Source organism: Lutjanus erythropterus, chromosome 15 (assembly GCF_056507025.1).
Source record: "Lutjanus erythropterus isolate fLutEry1 chromosome 15, fLutEry1.hap2, whole genome shotgun sequence".
Lineage (NCBI taxonomy): Eukaryota > Metazoa > Chordata > Actinopteri > Lutjaniformes > Lutjanidae > Lutjanus > Lutjanus erythropterus.
In genome coordinates, this window is record NC_139331.1 from 22,822,764 (window position 1) to 22,844,365 (window position 21,602).

The 21,602-nt window shown below is 40.5% G+C and overlaps 1 protein-coding gene across 9 annotated transcripts in view; it reads left to right on the forward strand.

Annotated features, from left to right (window-relative positions):
- The window catches only part of gphnb (gephyrin b), a 144,871-nt gene that overhangs the window by 111,528 nt on the left and 11,741 nt on the right, over nucleotides 1-21,602 (forward strand). For 5 of the 9 annotated variants that reach the window (XM_084737143.1, XM_084737146.1, XM_084737140.1 and 2 more), the window contains 4 exons: nucleotides 4,528-4,584; nucleotides 10,267-10,309; nucleotides 13,278-13,415; nucleotides 17,318-17,410. In XM_084737143.1, coding sequence (XP_084593269.1) covers nucleotides 4,528-4,584; nucleotides 10,267-10,309; nucleotides 13,278-13,415; nucleotides 17,318-17,410 — 331 coding nt within the window. The remainder of the gene's footprint in view (nucleotides 1-4,527; nucleotides 4,585-10,266; nucleotides 10,310-13,277; nucleotides 13,416-17,317; nucleotides 17,411-21,602) is intronic. The other 4 variants (XM_084737144.1, XM_084737147.1, XM_084737149.1 and 1 more) reach the window with 1 other exon arrangement.

Genomic DNA, 21,602 nt, shown 5'->3' on the forward strand with positions numbered 1-21,602 from the left:
CCCAGGGACGAGGGCTTGGCTCTGGATTGCCACAGTAGCATTTTGTCCTGCCCTCTACCCACTCTTGTCGCTATCACTCCAGCGTTTTGTCCTCTGCTCCATCCCTCTGCCCCCGTCCCGTGGGGCGAGGCGGTTGAAGCCAGTTGAAACAAGCCTCCCATCCCTGCCCTGTCACAGCCCTCTCTCCCTTTGCTCACGGCGGACGGATAAATCTCCCCCGTTTTGCATAATTCGTCTGACAGCTCCTTTGTTTTGTGCTGAGCTCAGCTCTGCCGCGGTTGCATCCCATCATTTCCTGAAGCGTCTCCTCAGCCGGCTGGTTATTGGCCACATCGATTTCCCCTGCAAGCCCCCCAGAGCCACGTGTCTCGCTGACCTGGCCACGATTCTGTGTCCGTAGACGCCACCACCACCACCACCACTACCACCGCCGCCACCCGCTCCCCATCCCATTGATCTCCCTGGCAGATCTCCATGACAACTTGTCGTCAGGCTGTTTCCGTGGCGACGACAGAGTTGGCGTGTAGAGTGATTAGAGTTTCTTTTATTTCTGTGTGTGTGTAGTAGAGGTGTCCAGCCAAATCCCTCACACACACACTCAGACAATCGCTTTCAGTTACTTTATTTCTATTTTGTTTAGTCTATTTTTGCTTATTAAGGAAGTTTGTGTGTATGAGGTGTGTGTGTGTGTGTGTTAACATTTGCATCCCTCATATGAGCTCATTCTCTTCTCTCACTTGGTCACAAGTTAACGGGGGGATTGCAGCAGAGGGTAGATTAGAAATGAGTGTGAGAGTGTTTGTTTGGAAAGTCTGCCTTTTTTTTGCCTCCCCCCCTCCCCTACTATACGTCAACATCTGCTTCTGCACTCATTCTCCACCCTCCTGATTCACACCCCCCTGCCACCTCCCTGTAGCTTTTCCACTGTGTTCATCTCCATATGCAAACTGTCCCCCCCTTTTTTCCCTCCCCATGGCTCTCTGATGGTATGATCTTTTCTACTTAGCTATTTTTTGCCATAACTGAGGTCTTGTTTTCCACTCGTGTCAGTCTTAGTGTCATCACTCCACACTGCATCAAGGTTTTTTAGCTGTTTCTTAGTTTACGGTGACTTTATATCTACTGCAGGACAGATTAATGATACAAACTGGATTAGAAAGTTGTGATTCTTGTGGTTTTGTCTGTGTGTTTAAAGAGACCAGCTAGGTAGTGAGATTCTGATGTAATTGTTGTGCGTTAATCATGTCATTTTGTTAATTTATTTTTTATTTTGTAGATGTCTTTTGCAGTTCTTTTATAGCAAAGGCACACCTTGTACGAAAAAATGTCCTAGCTGTCGATCGTTAGTTGTCATATGTGCTTTTTAATGTCTGCAAGTTTGATCTGTGTCTTGCTGTAGCTGTATTTAGCTCTCTTAATCCCCACCTTTGTCTTTTTTTCTGTCTTTTTTCCATCAAACCTCTCCCTCTCTCTCTCGATATACATATAAATAAATAAATTTTATATATATATATATATATATATACATACATATATATGAGGGTGTGCAGTTGTGGCACAAGTCTCCATAGCAACCACAGCTGGTGCCATCATGGAGGTCCACTGGAAATGGGCTGTATACAAACATATGACAGAAATAACGAGTATAGCGCACATGTGACTCATTTAGATCAATTTTCATAGTGTTGTGAAGAGTTCTGTAGTTCTTGTCCTGCTGGATTTTGTCTCTACTCAAATGCAAAGGAGTTACAGGTTGAGAAGAATAAATGAACAGCTACCCTTTGGTTCTGTTAGCCAGCTTTTTTATTGAAGCAAAGCAACTTCAACATTATTATACAACTACGAGCTGCTGCATTGCATCTAATAAATGTATTAGTTAGTGTTCAGATAAAAAAATTAAAATTTTAATTTAAGTAAACTGAAATATGTACTTGGTCAGTCCATCTACATGACAACCCGTGCACTACCAACTTTAAAATTGACATTTGCAGGCTGAAACAGTTACTGTTCATCACACAACAATGTGATGAAAAAAAAAAACTCTAATTATAATGATAAGCTTTCTCGAAATAATGACTTAGTATGACTAAGTCATTATTTTGAGAACATTTCTCAATATTTTGAAGATACTTAGTCATTATTTTTGTGATACTAAGTCATTATTTCTAGAAGGACTGACTCACTCATTTGCAGGATCTTTTTTTTCATCACATTGGCAGAAATGGGCTTCCATAATTCTCTACCCTGTCTGTGGCACTCAGCCCAAAGTCCATTATTTCCTGCTGACTTCATAAATCTTTAAAAGTGGGTCACAAATATGAAAGTTCGTTTTTACAAAAAGGCTAAGTAGTTTCCTAAAACGTTGTCACTGTAGTTTTTCAAAACATCTACTCAACCGAAAGCAAATAGTCCCCAGCATATTACTATTTGTTGGGAACTATTTTGAATTGATGCACATTTGGTTTGCTTGTGAGTATTTATAGCAGGAGGATTGAATTAGAATAAAAATACAGTTGTGTGTGTGTTCATGAAAATGAAGGGACATGAACACACAACAATGTGGCTCACTGATGTGGTTTTTAAAGGTTTTGGACAACAGTGGAGCTCTATGGTACAGGGTAATAATCTATATCAGGCTTTGGCTGCACATTAGTAGCATCAATTCAGTGTTGATGTTTCATGGGATTTGTTGACTGTAAAAAATATACCTAGATATATACAGAAACTTACTATTTTAAGTTGAAGACAGGATTTTTCCCTATTTGGTATTACAGAAGAACTAACTTTAGGAATCCTATCTTATCTTACTGCATCCTATTTTACCTCGGGGTTAGGAAACAATCCAATCAATCCAACATCAGTTATCAATTTGTATCTCACACAGCTAAACAACTTTGTAACTGTTGTTGTTTTTTTATGATTGAAACAACAAAATATGGAACAACACCAGCAATGGATGCATAAATTCAGACAGGTGAGTTAGAGGTGTTAAATCTGTAGAGAAAGCTAAAGATATTATTTTTGGGAAATTTACAATAACACCTACTTGGTGGGCTAAAATACCAGACGCAGTCACCATATCAAGCATCCACAGTGTAAAAGCAATAAAAATGCAGCCACACAGATTAAAAATTTAGCTAAAACTATGTTAGCTACTGCTAACTAACACTAGCAGTGGTTTTCCAAGGAAATTAGCTCTAGTTTCCTTGGTTAACTACCTGTAGTGTTAGTTAGCTAGCAATACTGTTAGCTACTGTTAGCTTGGTGTTAACTACAGGGAAACTAACTTTACTTTCCTTGGTAATCTAACCAGCGGTAGTGTTGGTAAGACTGTCATTAGCCACTGTTTGTAACGTTACTATTTGCTAGTTTAGTTGCTAGTTAGCTGCTACTGTGGCTACAGGTGAAAAGGTGACAGTTAGTTTAACAGTTATCCTAGTTAGAAGACTTAATTTAAAATTGTGGGAAGTGAGAATACTTGTGTAATACACATCACTATCTTAGGTTACGGTAGGATCATTAGGAATTGTTCATCTATAATTTTTTTGCTTTGTTTTCTTTTCCTAAATCATGTCCTAAGTCTAACTGACCCTGCCTAAGTCTCATCCCTTTTACAGTTGAGCAAGCTTGGTACCTCAGTCAACTTTCTCATTTTCCTGTTTCCTGTACTTAGACATGTTAGGTGCTAGACTCAGCTATGTTTAAAAGAAAGCCACATTTTTTAGATGGTTAAATGACACTGCTGGGGTATGAGCAACATACACTCACATTTTAAATTAGCTAATGTTAGCAAAATTATAGCTAACTAGCTAGCTAATCTGCATCAATCTTTAGGTTGCTAATTATCTAGCATTTTGCCAACATTAGCTAGCTAGTTAACTAGAGCTTTGCTAACGTTAGCTAACTTAAGATGTGACCCTAAATGTCGCTTTCATAGGAAAAGGAGAAAGTTGACCGCGGTTTGCTCAACCATCACTGGAGAACAGAACAAAAAGGGGTGGAAGTTAGGAAGGGTAAATTACCATTGCCATGATTACCATGGTTACCAAACAGTTCAGAATCTGCAAGTCATGAAGTTTCCGCAATAAGGCCCAGATAATTATCGTTATCTCAATACTGAATTAGACTTTTAGACCATTAGTCAGATTATTACTTCTAAATCAAACACAGCTCAGAAATTAGTCTCTGTGACAGAATATTTTTGTACGTTGTATAATTCAGAATGTCATTAGCTGTTTAAAGGACCTCCAGTATGGCTGCCGCAGGGTGTATTCTGCCACCTGAAAGCCCATTACACTTTTCTCTCTATCTTTCTCTTTCTTTTTATCTATCTCGGTTCTCTCCTTGCTGCTTCTCTCCCTCCTCCTGCTAGGGTTGCTTGTTGTAGTGGATGCCTGTCTGTCTGTCTGTTTGTCCTTTCGTCCGTCTGTCTCTTTGTCTTGTCTGTCTTGTATGTCTGTCTGTAGTTGTTGTGGTTGCTGGGACAGATGCACTGATGCCTGTGATTCGATGCTTTATCTCCACTAGCTCCAGTGTAGGTTGGAGGGGCTTAAAGATGATCGCAGGAGGACCTTCAGCTCTCGAGTAACTATCCCGCCCCCACCCTTTGCCTTTCCCTCACCCTCCTCCGAGGAGCGCGCAAAACAAACGCCCCGCTCTGTGCCCCCCCCCTTCCTTCCTCCCTCTCGCTTGCCTAGCTATCTCTCTAGCTCTTGCTCTTTCTCTGTATGTCCTTCTATCTGTCTGTTGCCACTGGTCTTTCTGTCTGTCGTTCACTCTATCTCACTTTTTCTCTGTCCGGTCTGTTAGGATTCTTCTTTTCTCCGTCTCCCACGCACACTTTTCTGTCTTCTTCTTGTTCACTTTCTCTGTCTGTCCCTCTTTCTCTTTCTCCTCCATCTGTCTGTCGATCTCTGTTTCTGTCTGTTCCGGTTTAACATGCTCTGCTTTCAGTAGCTATGTCTGGTGTGCTGGATGTCTGTTAAGTAGATGCCATCAGGCCGCTCTAGTGGTCTTTCTTGTTTTTGTTATTTTCTTCCTGTTTTCCCTCCTTTCTGCTATGTCTCGGCTCTGTAGTTTAGTGAAGTCTGTCGAGTCCGTGCTTCCTGTTTTTGTTTGTTTCTTTTCTTTTCCGGGCTGTGGGACCACGTCATGCTGATCCACCATCCTTCCACCCTCTCTGTCTACCTACCTGTCTTTTTCTATCTCTCTGTCTCTCCATCCCTCCTCCTCCTCCTCCTCCTCCACCATCCCACCCACCTTGCCCCACCTCCCATCTCCCACCCTCTCACCTTGGCTGTTTGGTGCCCAGTGGTGTCACAGTATTAGCCCAGTTATGATGGCGGTGAGGGAGGGGAAGAGGGAGAACGGGGTGGGTGGGTAAAGAGACCTTCACCTTCACCATCGGTGTTTTGGTTCTCCATACACCACACACTGCCCACACCCAGCTAATGTGATAACTCCAGGTTACACAGAGGTTATTGAGATGGAGCAGGTACAACAAAGGAAAGCAGGATAGGTCAGACAGAACAAAACAGAATCAGTGATGTCAGTCAACACATCTGAATAAAGGTAGATAGACCAGGCCAGTGAGTATGCAGGAAGAAATGGAGAGCTAAAAATACCCTCAAATCCAAATCAAACCCAAAAATTGACCAGTTGTGTGTAGAAGGAAACCCTAGATTTGTGAAACTTGGATGCTATTGTTGTTTTATAATGTAATAACACTGTGGTAAAGATCTGTGCAGGTACAGGGACAGAAAACACTCGGTTAGGGTCAAATGATCACTTTCATGAGAGTTTTTCACCGGTCTGCGGTTCCCTTCTAGACACATCCCTAGTGACCCTTCCTAAGCCCCGCCCCTTTTCACTCTGTGCTCCAGTAACAGTTGAGCAAGCGTGGTACCCAGCAGAACCTCAGCCAGCTTTCTTAAGTTAGCTAAAGTTAGCAAAACTCTAGCTAGCTAATTATTGGTCTATATTATGCTGCAATCCATTGCAAGTCAAAAGTCGATAGTTCCAAGTTGATATTACCAATTTCCAATCTTAATTGCGTCCAACTGCATCTGATCGGGGAAACATGGAGGTCCACAGCAAACTCATGTTTGTATGGCAAGTCTCTGAACTTTACAAGCATTTGCAGCAGCTGACTGGCACACTAAGGGCGTTGTCACACTAGTTCCGATTGCTTCATACCTTGCCAGAGTATGACTATTGGGCACAAATCAATTGAAATGGCAACTACAAAACACATTTCCTATAGTAAAAATCGATGAAAAGTTAACTCCATTGGCTGTTCACTGTGTGCACTGTTTCCGATTTAAAATTCCAACTTAAATGACTGTTCCACTGCACCTTTTTGTGTTGGAGGTCTTTTTTTCCCCCGAGTTCCAAGTACAATGGATTGCAGCATTAGCTGGCTAATTAGCTAGCATTTGCTAACATTAGCTATCAGATGTAACTAGCTAGCTGACAATTAATGTAGATCAACCAGTTAATCAGCTTGTGTTTTGCTGACATTAGCAAACTTAAAATGTGACTATATGTTGCTTTTACATATCCCCCAGAAACATGTCTTAACTGTATAGCACGTAGCATATCAAATGGTGTGTTCCAGACTTCAGCTTCAACATCAACTTTATCACAATCCCAGAGGGCAGTTGTTTCGCAGGCCAAACACAACACAGCAACAGATAGCTCACAAAACAATACAGTCAAAAGACAGACAGCACAAAAGACAATATGAAAGTTAAAAGGACATAATCCTAAATACATAATGTGGAGAGTAGTGTACAAAGATTAAAAAGACGTCATCAAACACTTGTCACAGTGTATAAAAGAAAAGATAAAAAAGACATGGTCAAACACTTAATACAGTGGACAGTACAGGACTAAAGATTAAAAAGACACAGTCAGACACCAGGGAAAATGCAAATGTTAAGAGACATAGACATCAAGCTGAGTTGTAGACTACAGGAACATGCATTATGGTCATTCCCGGCTCCAACTATCGACTTCTAAGGTAAATGGAACGCACCATAAGAACAGGAAGCATAAAAGAAGAGAGTTGACTGAGGTTCTACCGGGTACCAAGCTCGCTCAGCTGTTATTGGAGCACAGAGCAAAAAGGGGCCGTGTTTATGAAGCATCAATTGGCCGAAATACCCTTTTTAAAGCAAACAGACACATACATTTAAATAACTGCCCTGAAATTTGGCATCTGAATTGATTTTGGCTAGATTTATATGTTTTCACTGCACCCAGAACTATATTTGTGTACTGTAGTTATATAAAGGAATACTATTATTATGTGCCAATCTTGTAGCTGGATAAGTTTTAACTTGTGATTCTCCCTCCCTTATCCAGTCATTCCTCGAGGCTGAGCTTCCCAAAAGCATGTCCATACTGTAACACAGCATCCTCTTTACAAAGAGTTTTTAAAAGTGCCGTGTTGCATCTGTAGCATCAAAGCACCAGAGCTATGTTAGTTTTCTATAAATACCATGAACAAACAGCATGATCACCAAGAGGCTGGCAGCTCCTAACAGCAGTGGTGAGGAAAAACAAGGGACCACTGGTATATCCATGTACCACTTATCTTCTATGTAGGGCTCTTTTTGTTTTTGCTTTCGTTTGCCACTTATTATCTGCATTGCACTTTAAATTATATACAAATTAATTATAAGTTTTATAAGATTTGCTTTATAATAGTATACAAGATGGGGGTGTTGTTCTTCAATCTTGTTGTGTCCCAATTCCATTCTACATACTAATAATTTCAAAGCAGGTTTTGAGTATGTACCATAGTGTACCCAAATATGCATGATTAAAGAGGGTAATGTTGATGTTTTCCCACAATGCATTGCACAAGAAAAGAGGAAAAATGGCTCCAGGAAGGTCACAAAAGTTAAGCTCGTTCTGGAGAAACAGTAGTTTGACGTAACAGCTCCAACAGCTAATGAGTTTGCACGTCAATAGATCCCTCTCCATGACAACTGAGCAAACTCCATCCTCAGATGACGACCGTCTGATAAAGGCTGAAAGCTAAAGAAAATGTTGTTAGGTGGGCTTTTGAAATGAGATGGTTTTGTCGAGAAAAGAAATATCTTTGATAAGACAAGATGCTTCAGTTTTGTGAGATTTAATCGGAGGTGGCATTCCAAATAGCAGTTTGATCGATGTACCTATTGCATCAGTTTCTGTTTGTACAAAATGGAAAACTACATTGATCTCTTATATTTATAGAAACATTATACTACTGTGTGATAATGTATGGAACATACTTAACTTCACACTATCAGTATGTTTTGGAATTGGGACACATCCTTTAACTACCTCCATTTCAACAACTCCAGAGATGGAAAGTATCAATGTCCTTTTTTTTTGTCATTCGCAAAAAGGAACAGGACACATGGGAAAGTGGGGCTTTATTTTGAGTAGTTCTAACACGAGATAGAAGCTACCAGAGGTGGGACCAAGTCACTGTTTTGCAAGTCACAAGTAAGTTTTAAGTCTTTGCACTCAAGTCCCAAGTCAAGTTCCAAATTCTAAACTTTGAGTTTGAGTCCTGAACTAATCCTTATCATAACACTGAGTTTCCAGCCTGTTTGATTTCAAGTTACTTAGCTGTTAAGCTAATGCTAGCTAAGCAATAGAGAGCTAAATATGTTGGTATTAGCTTTGACTTTATTTTTTTTTCTAGTGGAGCTCAGTACCATAATCTTTGTTCTTCATGGATCTCTCCTGCAACTTGATTGGATGCTTCCAGATTGGTTCAAACAAAGTGAATCTGAGGATTGATTGAAGCGTTGTTGAGAACAAATAGTGTTAACATTACTTGATGAAACGTAACATTTTAATTTCTGGGTTTAGCAGAAGATATCAAGTATTTTTAAGTCAAAGCGCTCAAGTCCAAGTGAAGTGACAGGTCATTCATAATTAATTCCGAGTTGAGTTGCAAGTCGTCAAATCTATGACTTAAGTCTGACTCGTGTTCAAGTCGTGTGACTTGAGCCCACACCTCTGGAAGCTAGTAACTCTCCCAAACTTTCACCATATTCAAATGGCGGCCATTTTCATCTGACCTCACACTCAGTGTGAGAAGCTCAAATGTTGTACTGTTGTACTCCAGGTTACATAATAAACATAGACAATCTAGCAAATTGTTATCATTTCACAGGAGAATTTATTTATGCATTTGTGCATATGCATTGTAACACGGTCAAACAGTAGCACTAGCCAGGAAGTGGTTGGATGCTAACATTAGTGACTGGCTTATCAAATATGTTGTTTAAGCTTGAAATATGCCTCAATGTCCCTCCAGATCTATTGTCTTTTCAGCTGATGGTAAATCAGGAAGCAGTGAAATGGCAATGAATTGTCAGATTCTCTATTTTTAAGCAACTTATAACCTGGAGCACAGCAGTACCACATTTGAGCTTCCCATCCTGAGTGTGATGTCAGAGAAAAATAGCCTCCATGTGAGTGTGGTGACTGGTTTCCTTTTGTTGTACTGTTTCAATTCATTTAGCAAAGATAATTAAGTTGGCACCACTTTCAAGTCCGTTCACTTACCATATCCAACAGTTAACTGTGGTCTCCAGATGGTTTTGGGAAGCTCGGCCCAGTTTTAACCCACTCTGCTCTCCTCCCCACCTTGCCATAGTTTACTGGTAGTCTTTAAGCGCTAGTGCAGCTACGACGCAGCATCAGCGATTTCCAGAGAAATCTTACCGTCCTGCACCACATCTGAACAGCCACTTCTATATCTATACTGGACACTACATTTCCACTACATTTGATGTTAGCACAGTTAACACATCTTGTTATGACCTTGTGATACAATATTGTCACTCTGTATGTTGTTGCCTTTGTCCATATATTCCCTCTAGTGCTCTAATCTAATAGTGATGTGACATGTCAGTGCATTTATCAGTGTGATATGATGATGTAGTGTACAGTAAGTGATGATAATGGCAATGCAGGAGATGCAGCCATCTCCACAACAGCAGGACAAAGTGCACAGTGTAGTGTGACACGGCTCTTGCCAATGCTTCTGACTGTTGTATAAAGAGCTTCTCATCTCAAGCATGTCAAAAGAGCAGCCCGGTTTATCTCAAATTACCACTACCTCTGCTCTCTCTCTCTCTCTCTCTCTCTCTCTCTCTCTCTCTGTCTCTCTCTCTCTCTCTCTATCTCTCTCTCTCTGTCTCTTTCTTTCCTCTTGCCCTTCGTCTTTCTCTCCCCAATCGCTCTCTCCAACTTTAGGTGCAGTCACGATGCAGCAGCAAAGAAAATATCCTAAGATCAAGTGAGTACTACGATTCCAGTTCAAGAGCACTCCGTCTTTTCTTCCTGAGTGTCATGTACGTCGCCAAGTATGCTCTCAAACATGCAAAAACACACTGTTAGAAATAAAGGTGCTAACTAGAACCGTAAAGGGTTCTTTGGTTTGACTCCACAGGGGAACCTTTTATAGATGTTCCACTTGGAACCCTTTCAGAGAGTTCTTCCAAGAACCCGGCATAAAAGTTTATACCTAGGACCATCTGTAAAAGGTTTCACCCAGAACCGCCTGTGTTCTACAGAGAATCCCTCTATGGTGGAAGGGTTTTATTAAGAAGCCACCTAGGGTTTCTACTGAGAACCCTTTTTATATCCCAAGGTTTTTGTGTAGAAGCCACCCAGGGGGTTCTACCAAGAACCTTTTCATATTCCAGGGGTTTCATTTAGAACTCATCTAGGGGTTTTTGCCAAGACCCTTTTAATAAACTAAGGTTTTCATGTAGAACCCACCCAGGGAGTTCTAGTGAAACCCTTTTTATATTCCAAGGGTCTCATGTAGAACTCAACCCTTTTATAACCCAAGGATTGTATCTCAAACCCACCCGGGTGATTCTACTGAGAACAACTTTGTATATTTCAAGGATTTTTTATCTGGGATCCACCCAGGGGGTTCTTCCAGAGGTTATTTATATTCCAAGTGTTTCATTCGGAACCCACCCATGTGGTTCTGTCAAGACACCCCTTTATATCCCATGGGTTTCATCTAGAATTTGCCCACAGGGTTCTACCAAGAACCTTTCCTTCAAAAAAAAAAAAAGGGCTCTTCAGAAGTAAAGGGTTCTTGGTAGAACCTCAGCCCATCAGGAAGACCATTTTTGGAATCCTTGTTTCTGAGAGTGTAGATTTTAAATGTGCATGTAATGTGACAATGCGAGCATGGTTTGTGTGTTTGGCTGTGTGTGGCTGCCGTGTTGCGCTTGCACGTTTGCGTGTGTGTGTGTGTGTGTGTGTGATGTTTTGCCAGAGGTTGTTAAGCCTCATGTTAAGCATCAGAATATGCTGTGGAAGCGTAAGTGTATGTTTAAAGGAGAGAAATTGGGTCAAGGGAAATCAAAGCACAGCGCCTATTCTTCGCTGTGAGGCAGAGAGGCAGAGGCAGAGCGAGGCAGAGAGAGATAAAGAGAGGAGGAGAGAGAGAGCAGATTACATATTAGTTACACCTTGCTTTGTTCCTTTTACCTTTGGAATTATTAGAGAGGTATTATTAGACCAACATGGCTGCTATCGAGCACCTCTATCATCCAGCTGGGCTCCACAGCTTCTGCAAACAAACAGGAATATTTCTTTGCCAATCCCTTCTCGTGGTGTTTAAATTGTGTTATTGCACATATATACGTGCACGCACTGAAAAAATAAATCGTGTTAATCCTGTTATTTTAGTGACAGTGACGTGGAAACACATTAAATGACATGTGTTTATTTATATAATTGTATGTTTTGCATGTGTGCCTATATATCATGTCCTGAGTTTATGGATTTTGACCAGTCTCACTTTAGTTTACAGTGCACTAATAAAACAAACAAAAAAAACATACTTTGTATCAAATAAGACAAAACTAGAAATGATATATTCTAGATTAGATATTAGATTGTATTAGACCCTTATTAGACTTTATTAGAGGTTAATTGGGGCACATTATAACAGAACTGTACTGTAAACTAAAGTTTTATTATTTCCCACGTTAGATCCTTATTAGACTTTATGTGATGGTAGTTAGAAGCACATTATGACAGAAATGCACCGTATACTAAAGTGCATTATTTAGTTTATTAGAGGGTAATTAAGGACATGTTACAACAGAACTGTACTGTAAACTAAAGTGTATTATTTACCCTGTTAGACTCTTATTAGACTTTATCAGAAGGTAGTTAGGGACACAACAGATTTGTACTGTAAACTAAAGTGCATTTTTACCCACTGTTGGACCCTTTTTAGATTTTAGAGGTTTGTTTACTGTCTAATAAAGAACACATCATTTCTAGTTTTTGTCTAATTTAATACAAAGTACAGCTTATACATTTTATTAATGTAGTGTAAAATAAAGTGTGATCATTTGACCTTTACTGCGACAGCAGCAGACCCAGTGAGCTCAGATCCGTTTGAATTTCTCAGTAGATTTTTTTTTTTTTCTTGAGCCAAAAAGAAAATTCTTAAAATACTGGTCTTGTCTCCAGAGATGGTTGAGTGGTTCAGTTCTCTGCCTCCACTGTCTCGGGATTGAGTCCCAGCAGAGTTCTCTCTTCTCTCCCGCCCCTCTATCTCCCTCTCAACTTTCAAACTGTCTAAATTAAGAATTAAAATGCTAAAAAGGGTGAGTGGACTCAAGTTTTTATGACTGAGGTTAGGTTTCAATTTTGAAGCTTGGGTCTCTGAAATCACTCCTTGTTCTCTGCCTCGTGCACTATATTTATTTTATGCTATTTCATGCCAGTGTCCAAATACTATGTAGAAATTTATGCACTCTCAAAACTACTAGAATACAACAAAATAATCAGATTTTTACTGAAAATCCCAGCCTGCAATTTTTTTGATGAAATCAGAAACAGGAAACTACACCTGCCAGTGATGACAGAAATAATAATGATTAAGTATCCAACGCTTCAATTTACTTCCCACTATCAAGTAAATTGTCGACTATATTGGGCGATATTAAAGGGTAACTGTGGTATTTTTCAACCTGGAGCCTATTTTCCTCTGTTTTTGTGTCCTTGTGACTAATAAGGACAGCAATATTTGAAACTGGTCCAGTATTGAGGGAGAGCGCTGCAGCTGACAGAAGAAAAGCTGAGCTGTAAAGAAATAACATTTTTATTTTAAGTGTCTAATAAGATAGAGGGTTGTTTCAGCAGCACACACAGAGCGTCTTGTGATGTGGTTTGGTTTTGTGACAACCATTTCATGACAGTGTATGTAATATCTCATGTCTTCCCAGGTCACAGTGCAGTGGACATCACCAAGGTTGCCCGGAGGCACCGCATGTCCCCCTTTCCCCTCACCTCCATGGACAAGGCCTTCATCACTGTGCTGGAGATGACCGCCGTCCTGGGCACTGAGATCATCAACTACAGAGGTGAGGAGGAGGAGGAGGGATGGATGATTGGTTTTACTCTTTTCACACATCCTAAATCTGTTCATCTGGCCCCTTGACATCTCCGGTTTACCTTCCCATTATGTGTGCTGACATCAGCCCCTGAGCATGCTGGGATGATGAGGTGTCACAACTTTCAGATCGACGTAGCGACATGCGCTCGCTAAGTTCATATGACAGCATGTAAACACTCTCTGTCCACAGCTGGACACCTCACTGAATCAGCAGTCTCTGTGTGCATCCCACAGTGTCAGTCACACACACACAGTCAAATGCACACACACACACACACACACACACACACACACACACACACACACACACACACACACACACACACACACACACACACACACACGCCATTACTTGTCTACAAAGGCACAGACACGACAAACAAACCTTTCCTAATGACCCATGTGTCATTTACATTTACTGTTGTGGCATTCTGGCCCTTTATCAAGTCTCTTCATTGTGTTTTTGGGTTGAGACACACTCATGATGCAGAATGGGAGTTCTGCTTGGAATTTCTCCATCAACCTTGCACACAAAGTGCTATCCATCACGTGACTGTAGCTTTATTCCTTAACAACAAAATCACTGCTTTTCCTTGAGACAAAACTCTAAAAAATACTGTAAATGCACCTGAGCTGAACTGCAGCTTTTCGGTGTTTTCATTAATCATTTATCATCATTAAACTCTTTATACCTCTCACAGGTCTGTGGCATTTAAAATGTACGGATATTTAAAAAAAAGAAGATAAATTGTCAGTTAGATAATTTGATAAATTCGATTGACTGGTCACTGTCAAACCACGCCCACTGACAAACTGATTGATTTATTGAACTGATGAGTTTTTGACTCTTAAGTTCAAAACTTTAAAACCCATTAGCACAGCTTTAATTACTTTTTACTCCTGAACAAGTCCTTATGAATGATTATGTTGGATGTGTAAATAAGCAGCAGTTTGTAAAAAGCTTTGCCACATAATAATTAAGATTCACAGTAATTTTCAGTCTCTGAAAATAGTTTGATTTGCAGGTTCTTTTTTTTGTCAGCTTTTGTTTTTATAATAATTTACCTTGATATGATCAAATTTAATGCAGGTTTTTGTAGCTTTGTAGCTGTATTTTGCTTTATGCGTTTGCATGTCTAAACAGACATACATAGATACAAACATGCAAGTTAAGTTTAGCAACTCCGGGTCTAGTGAGCCCTCTGGCAGACTGGAGGGTGACACACAGCCAGGCTGAGGGCCAGAGGGGAAAACACACACTCTTTAATTCATCTCTGAAGATGGGGTAGCAAGGACTGGGGGACAATAAAAGCCTGTGGCACACATGACGTCTAGATCAGTGGTGGTACTGCAGGAACACTTTCTTTTCCCAGATTTTCCCAGATATAAAGTGGTGTTTCGTGTCCTCAGAGAGGATAGTGAATTGCAGGATTTGAAGGAGGACAGTGGGAAAAGGAGGAGAGGAAGATGGAATATGAGAGATGAAATATTTAGAGAGACAACAGCTGGAGCAGCTCCCCTGCTGAATATAGGGTATTTGTGTGTGTGTGTGTGTGTGTGTGTGTGTGTGTGTGTGTGTGTGTGTGTGCATACACCATGTCATAGTGTGTTAGGTGTATATACTGTACTTTTGCATATCATGAGTGTGGAGGATAAGGATCTTACTCACAGGAAGTAGGCTGGAGGAATAAGGCTGCCAATGGCAAACTATTTCAGGCTTCTCCTCTCCCTCAGTTATCTGCATGTTACAGATTTCAAAGTCCCCATTGTTTTGTGAGAAACAACCTCCAAGCTAGCAACCTACACACAGAAAATGGCATGTTACCCTCACGCTAACCTGGTTGCTAATGTTACAAACCTAAACAAACCAGCAGCTGCTTCCGTTTCTTTTTTTTGGAGATATAGACATTTTGTGCAGGGCTCAGCTCACCTCCCCTTGTGCAAATGTTCCACCACAACAAGTTCCTCCAGCACTATTTTGCAAGGGCTCCTGGGCTTCGTGCTGCCCAAGACGACTGTGATTGCTGTAAATACAAACAAGCCAGATGCTGCTTCTAAAATCACATACTCTGCAAGACATACCCTAAGTGTGTGCAATCGTCCAACATACTTCTGTCTAAATAAACAATAAGATGAATCTTTTCCAGACCGACTGCTCAGCTGGTGTCATGTCACTTCCTGAGAGCCTACTTGCAGGTTGGAGACACGTAACCGTGGTAACCAGTGCCATATTATTTATGCCAGTGTAGCGTCCAGTGCTTAACAGTCTCTCAGTCCAAATCAGCCCAGCTGTTCACTTTAGCTTCTAACAACATTAAAACATCCTGCCACCGGTCTCTGGTGGCCCAAATATTTCTCGACGTGTCCAATAAAGCTGCTGGACGGAGCGTCCATGTTTCAGGTGGTTTTCAGGTAGTACTGGTGTTTGAGACGGTGGAGTGGACACTCACGGGAAGTACACAATCCCGGCATTTCAGAGCAGAGAAAACGACTCTTTTTCATTATTTTGAGATCTCTTTTTTGATACTTAGCTTAGTTTTAATCATTCAAATTTGGCTGAGTGGTTATCAACACCTTTCTATGATGTGACAAACTCAGAACACATTTATTGTTGCTTTACACAATCATTAAATAACAAATGTATTCACAAATCCTTGTCAATGTAATTATAATCTAATCACACTTTTTTTTCAAATGCAATCTGGCCTGATTCAAGGTATTTATTTTCTTTTAAACTGATTACGTAATCATGTGCAGGTGCACATGCATTCATACTTTATATCACAGTTTTACCGTCTTCTAAAATGTGCCAGTTTGTTTCTAGTAGCAGATTATTTGGACGAGTGATGTCACCATATCCCTTGATTTAATGACCATTATGTAACCCTCTTAAATCCTGGACCCTGCTGTAAGTGATGTTTTTCAAAGCATCTGATCAAACGCGTATTTTGCCTCAGCATCAAGACATCACCTCTGTTCTATTTATATTCACAACTCTGCTTCAACACACGGTTTTAACAAGCTGTTTAAACAGCGGCTTGGAAGGAGCAGTGGAACGTGAAACAAAATACACCAGAATATCTCAGATGAAAATGCTGCTGACTTAAAAAAGATGTAAGGCTTGGACAACAAGCACGTGTGTCTTCCTCTACCGCTGAGATGCATTATTTACAGCAGCTCGTTATGACTGTCATCCAGTAAGCTGATGTGCTGTATGCATGTGTGTGGGTGTCTGTATGTCTTCATGCATATTTTTTTTTTCCCTTCAACTCATTGATATCAAAGCTCAGATCTTCATATTAACACCCACATAATCATAGCATAAAAGCTCTGAGAAATGCTATATATAGCCTCACAGCAGCTTAAGGTATTTTAGTGCCAGGATTTTTCTCCTCCACCCACTCTCCCACTGTCTTTTCCCATCTTTCTTTCCTTCCCTCACTCACTCTGAGCTATTGTCTCAGCGCAGAGTCTCTGTCCTTCCTACACAAGTGTTTTTTAAGTTGTCTGTCTGGTGGAAGTGGTTAAGAAATCTGGATGGGGACACTTGCAAGCCTCCACTTGTTGTATGTGAATCAGTTTGGCTGAAATAGAAAAGGAGAGTGTGTGTGTCCGTGTGTGTGTGTGCCGGTCAGGTGGTGAGTCATGCACAGAGATCCTGATGCGTGGTGTCACACTATGTCTCCCTTTAAAACACACACATATACACACCTCCGGCGCATATGCCCCTCTGTATCTTCATCTGAATCAGATGCGCTGTTGCTGTCTCTCTGTCTCCCTCCAGCTGTCGCTCTCTCCCTCCTCGGCCACCCTCCACCCAGCTTCTCCTCCTCCTCTCCTCACACCCATGTTCTTCTTCTTCTCCCACAGATGGGATGGGTCGAGTCCTGGCTCAGGACGTTTATGCCAAAGACAACCTGCCACCCTTCCCTGCTTCTGTCAAGGATGGTTATGCTGTGAGAGGTGAGTACAGAACATAATGGCATAAAACTTGTTCTCAGATGAATTGAATTAACCATATAGATAAGATACAAAGTGTAGGTGTTAAAAGGTGTGAAGCAACGGTTTAAATATCCAGACTTTTATTCAGGCGTCAAAAACGGAGCTGTAAAAGAAATGGGAATGATTTCAAAGCTGTTAGAGCCTGTGTTCTGCTTATATGGTATGATGATTGTTCCCTAAAATTAAAATAGAAAAGACAAGGTTTAATCCCACACTGGTCCTTTTTAAGGTCATTTAATTGAGTTTTTGTCTTGAGAAACAGTTATGGAGCACAGTGGGAGCTCTGCAGGCGGCTGCCCCAGCTGTTCAGAAGTTCAAATTTAGACATTTATAGCGTAAGAGTTTACCAATATCACTTTTCTGTACACGTGTGCTGGCATGACTTGACTCGGTTTGATTCTGCATGCCAGCACGGCACGGATTTTCATTATAACGTTACAGCAGATCTACCTGTTTGCAGGTGTGTCTTCTAACTGAAGATTCAAGCACCTTTAAAACAGTGGATAAACACTTAATTTCCTATAAAATTTTCACAATAGAAGCCCCTCCATTATTTTGTTATCTAAAAGTAACTTAACACGACTCCTGTCAGCTGATACCGAACACAAAACAGCGAGATAAAACAAACACCTGAAAGTACAAACAGCAACACAGGAGAGAAAGTAAACTTCAAAAGATTCAGTTAGAAGCTACAAAACCACTGAGAGCTGAACACACAGACACAACGCTTTACTCTTGGCGTGATTCTGCACAGCTCAGCACGATAAAAGTTTGACTTAGCACGGCCAAAACTGCCAGTGGAAAGCCCCATAATTTGTAGATTGACACATCACTAAATAAAAATGAGTTCCACCAAGCAAACTAGCTCCGACGTAGAGATTAGGTGTTACCAGTAAGTGCCAGGTGTAACAATGCCCCCAAGCCCAAGTGCAGCGGTCAGGGTGTGACTGTGGAAACTGAGCTGGCATTATCATCGTGCAAAAAATTTTTTCTAGGAGGGCGAAGTCATGACCCGCCATACTCTCACTCTGATTGGCTCTGGTTCTGGTTTGTTCTGGTTCTGGGTAAGTTTAGGCTCGAGAATCCAACTACAGGATTGGGTGAGGCTGAGAATATCAAGGTAAGCCAATCAGATAAAGAGAAGGATGGGTTATGCCTTCATCATCCGAGGAAAAAAAGTTATTGCTGCCAGCGTTCGGCTATCATCACCCCAACAAAAACTTAGCCTGAACTTTTCTGTTACTGCTGATGCTACACTTCCTATTTGTTTAGGTGATTTCTTTTGATTGGACGGTTCATCAGATCTCCCAGCAACTGCTTTACACATTACTAAAGTCTATATCAGTTAAGATATAAAAAAACAAATGGCAACTTTAAAACTAGCTAGCAGGAACAGAAGCTTTACACACAAACTTAGAGGAACTAAATGCAACAATTGCACATCCAATTAGCGAGCTAGAGCCATAGATGGTATATTCAATAGGCTGAAATCCTATTTAATATACAGTTTATGGTTGAGGTGAGTGAAATCTCAAATTAACCTGAATTGGGCAAGCAATAATGTGTATTTCAACTTAGCTTGTTTCCTTAATCTCTGGTGACATATCATGGACATTTTATGATTTGTTACAGTAAATATATCACAGATTTATCTTTTATGGATGGATTTTTGAATCCATAAAATCCAGTTTAACATCTCTTTATGTCTTTGCGTGCACCTGCAGTGTCCATGCGTCTATCCATGGAGTCACTGTTGTGTTTTCTTAAGAGGAAGTTGTGGAGCTAACCAGGCCAGTGTGTCTTTCATCTTGTTCAAATGACCTGACTGTCCTAATTAGAGATGAACAGGACACTGGGGCAGTGGAGAACCGCCTCAGGAGCCTTGTCAGGGCTTCTTCTGCCAGGGTGAACTGAAGGGAGATTGAGGCTCTGCATTGTGGGACATGGAGGAGTCTGTCCTCCATACAGTAGCTGCCAGGCGGAGACAAGTGGCAAGAGATGTTGGGTTTACTTTTGTTCAGAGAGATGTGTTTTAGAGAGTTTCATTCCTTTGGCTGCACTAACACCAGTTTTGTAGGTGAGATCCAGGCAAAGTTGGTTGTTTTGGTCAAGAAATCAGCATCTTGGAAAGCACCGAGGGCCCTGTTAACCTGGAGAGCAGTGTGGCAGCTTGTTAGCTCCAGGCAGCTCACAAACTCTTGCATGTAACATCTGCTGTTGGCTCTTGCTGATGGAGTAGGAGGAGCAGAACACCGCAGGTCTCTCTGGGTTTTATGCACCTGTCCTGAGGGCCTGGCGCCTGCCGAGGCGTACATGTGCAGATTTGAGAGATTTTAGTGCCTAGACTGTGAGGTGTGGAAGGAGCAAATAACCCAATGTTTTTCCAGAGCCGGTGCTTATTTTTTCTCTTTTACCAACCTGGAGTAGCCACCTTTTTGGTGTAACCGGAGGTTAGAAAGTATCAGGAGAGAAGACTGATTTCCGTGTTTTGAGCATGCTGCAGTTTGGACAGGTTAAAAAAAAACATATATACAGGAGATGTTAAGGGCTGTCACAACAAGAATGATAACTATAAAAATAAATATGTTGTTTTAAGAAACTGTTCAAACTCAAGTGGATGCTGGAGTCCACACCACAACTATAACTACAATGACAACGGCAAACAATATCACTGGTGAACAGCAGAGTATAGCCTACAACTTCTTAAACACGGGCACAGTATAATATAATATTAGGCTACAAATTACACATAAAAACATAATTTTACCTGAGACCAAGCAGCATTTGGGACCTCAGTTCATTTGGCTTTTGGTTTTATGAAAGGATGAATAAAATTTGTCTTTAAAAGAGAACAACTCACATTAACTCCTGTGAATCAGTAGAGTACAGCAGTAACAGGTCATCTGCATCCATTCTCCCAAGCTGATGAAACAGCTGGAGCGTGCAGCATGTGTTTGGTGCCACTGATTACACAACATTATTGTTTATCAGTGTGGATGCTCACACTGTAATCATTAAAGTTATTGTTACAGTTATTGTTCTTGGTGTAGACAGCCTTTAATATCAGCACTGGCTGGATCAAGATGGTGAAAAAGTCAGTTTTTTCAAAAGTTAGAAAAAAACATCCTGGTTTTAACTCAACAACAGATGTTTGTTGTCATCCAGTGGGGGTTTTCCCAAGGAAATAAGTGGCAGATGTTTTTTTAAACAACAAGTAGGGAAGCATTTAAATCCTTTAGTCAAGATTACATGTAAAACCATGAAAGTTTCTCACTCACCAAGGACATTTTGGAAATGTACATTTGAATTGTGCTTTTGAGTATTTTGTGATGAGCTTCTTTCTTGGTCCTGGTCGATGGATGTTTCTGGATTCTCTGTTTCCTCATTGGCTCAACTCAGCTATTTGGTCTTGGCTACACTGAAGCTCCCCAGTGTGAACATGACATTGTCTACATTGTTCAACAATACAGAGGCAGACGGTTCAACTGTGTGACTGATATTTAGATCTAGAGGCCTGTTAGTATTAAAATTATGGTATGTCTGTTTTTGAGATGTTTAATTAAAGAATATAACGGCTGTGTTGTACAAACAAGGAACCTGATTAAATCATTGTTTAACTTTCAAGTTACAATAAACAATAAAACTAGTGTAAAATGAAGAAAGATTACATTTAAACCTCTCTTTAATCCTCTTTCTTTCAACTATAAATGTGGATTAAGTCTAATTATATTGCACTAAAACTTTATCTTTTAAAATAGCTGCCTTTTTGAGATGGACTGAGCAAAATAATTCTCTGTTTAGCCATCATGAGTAGGCTAATTAGGTCAACCAACTTTTTAGCTAGCTATCAAACAATGTTAACATTTTGTTAACTTAGCTCGCAAACAAACAGTATAACTTTTGTTGTTGTTTTTAACTAGCTAGCAAGCAATATAACTTTTTTGTTGTTGTAGTTTTTAGCTAGTTAGCAAACAATGTAATGCTTTGTTAACATTTTAGCTAACACTATCAAGAACTCAAGGCAATATTCCGTCAGTTATCAGTCAGCAACTATCCCCCCTTTTTTACTTAGTAGGTCCCAACACCACTCAAATCCTTTTGTCATCTATTTATTTTAATTTGGTTAAGGAAGCATCTCCATAATTATCAAACT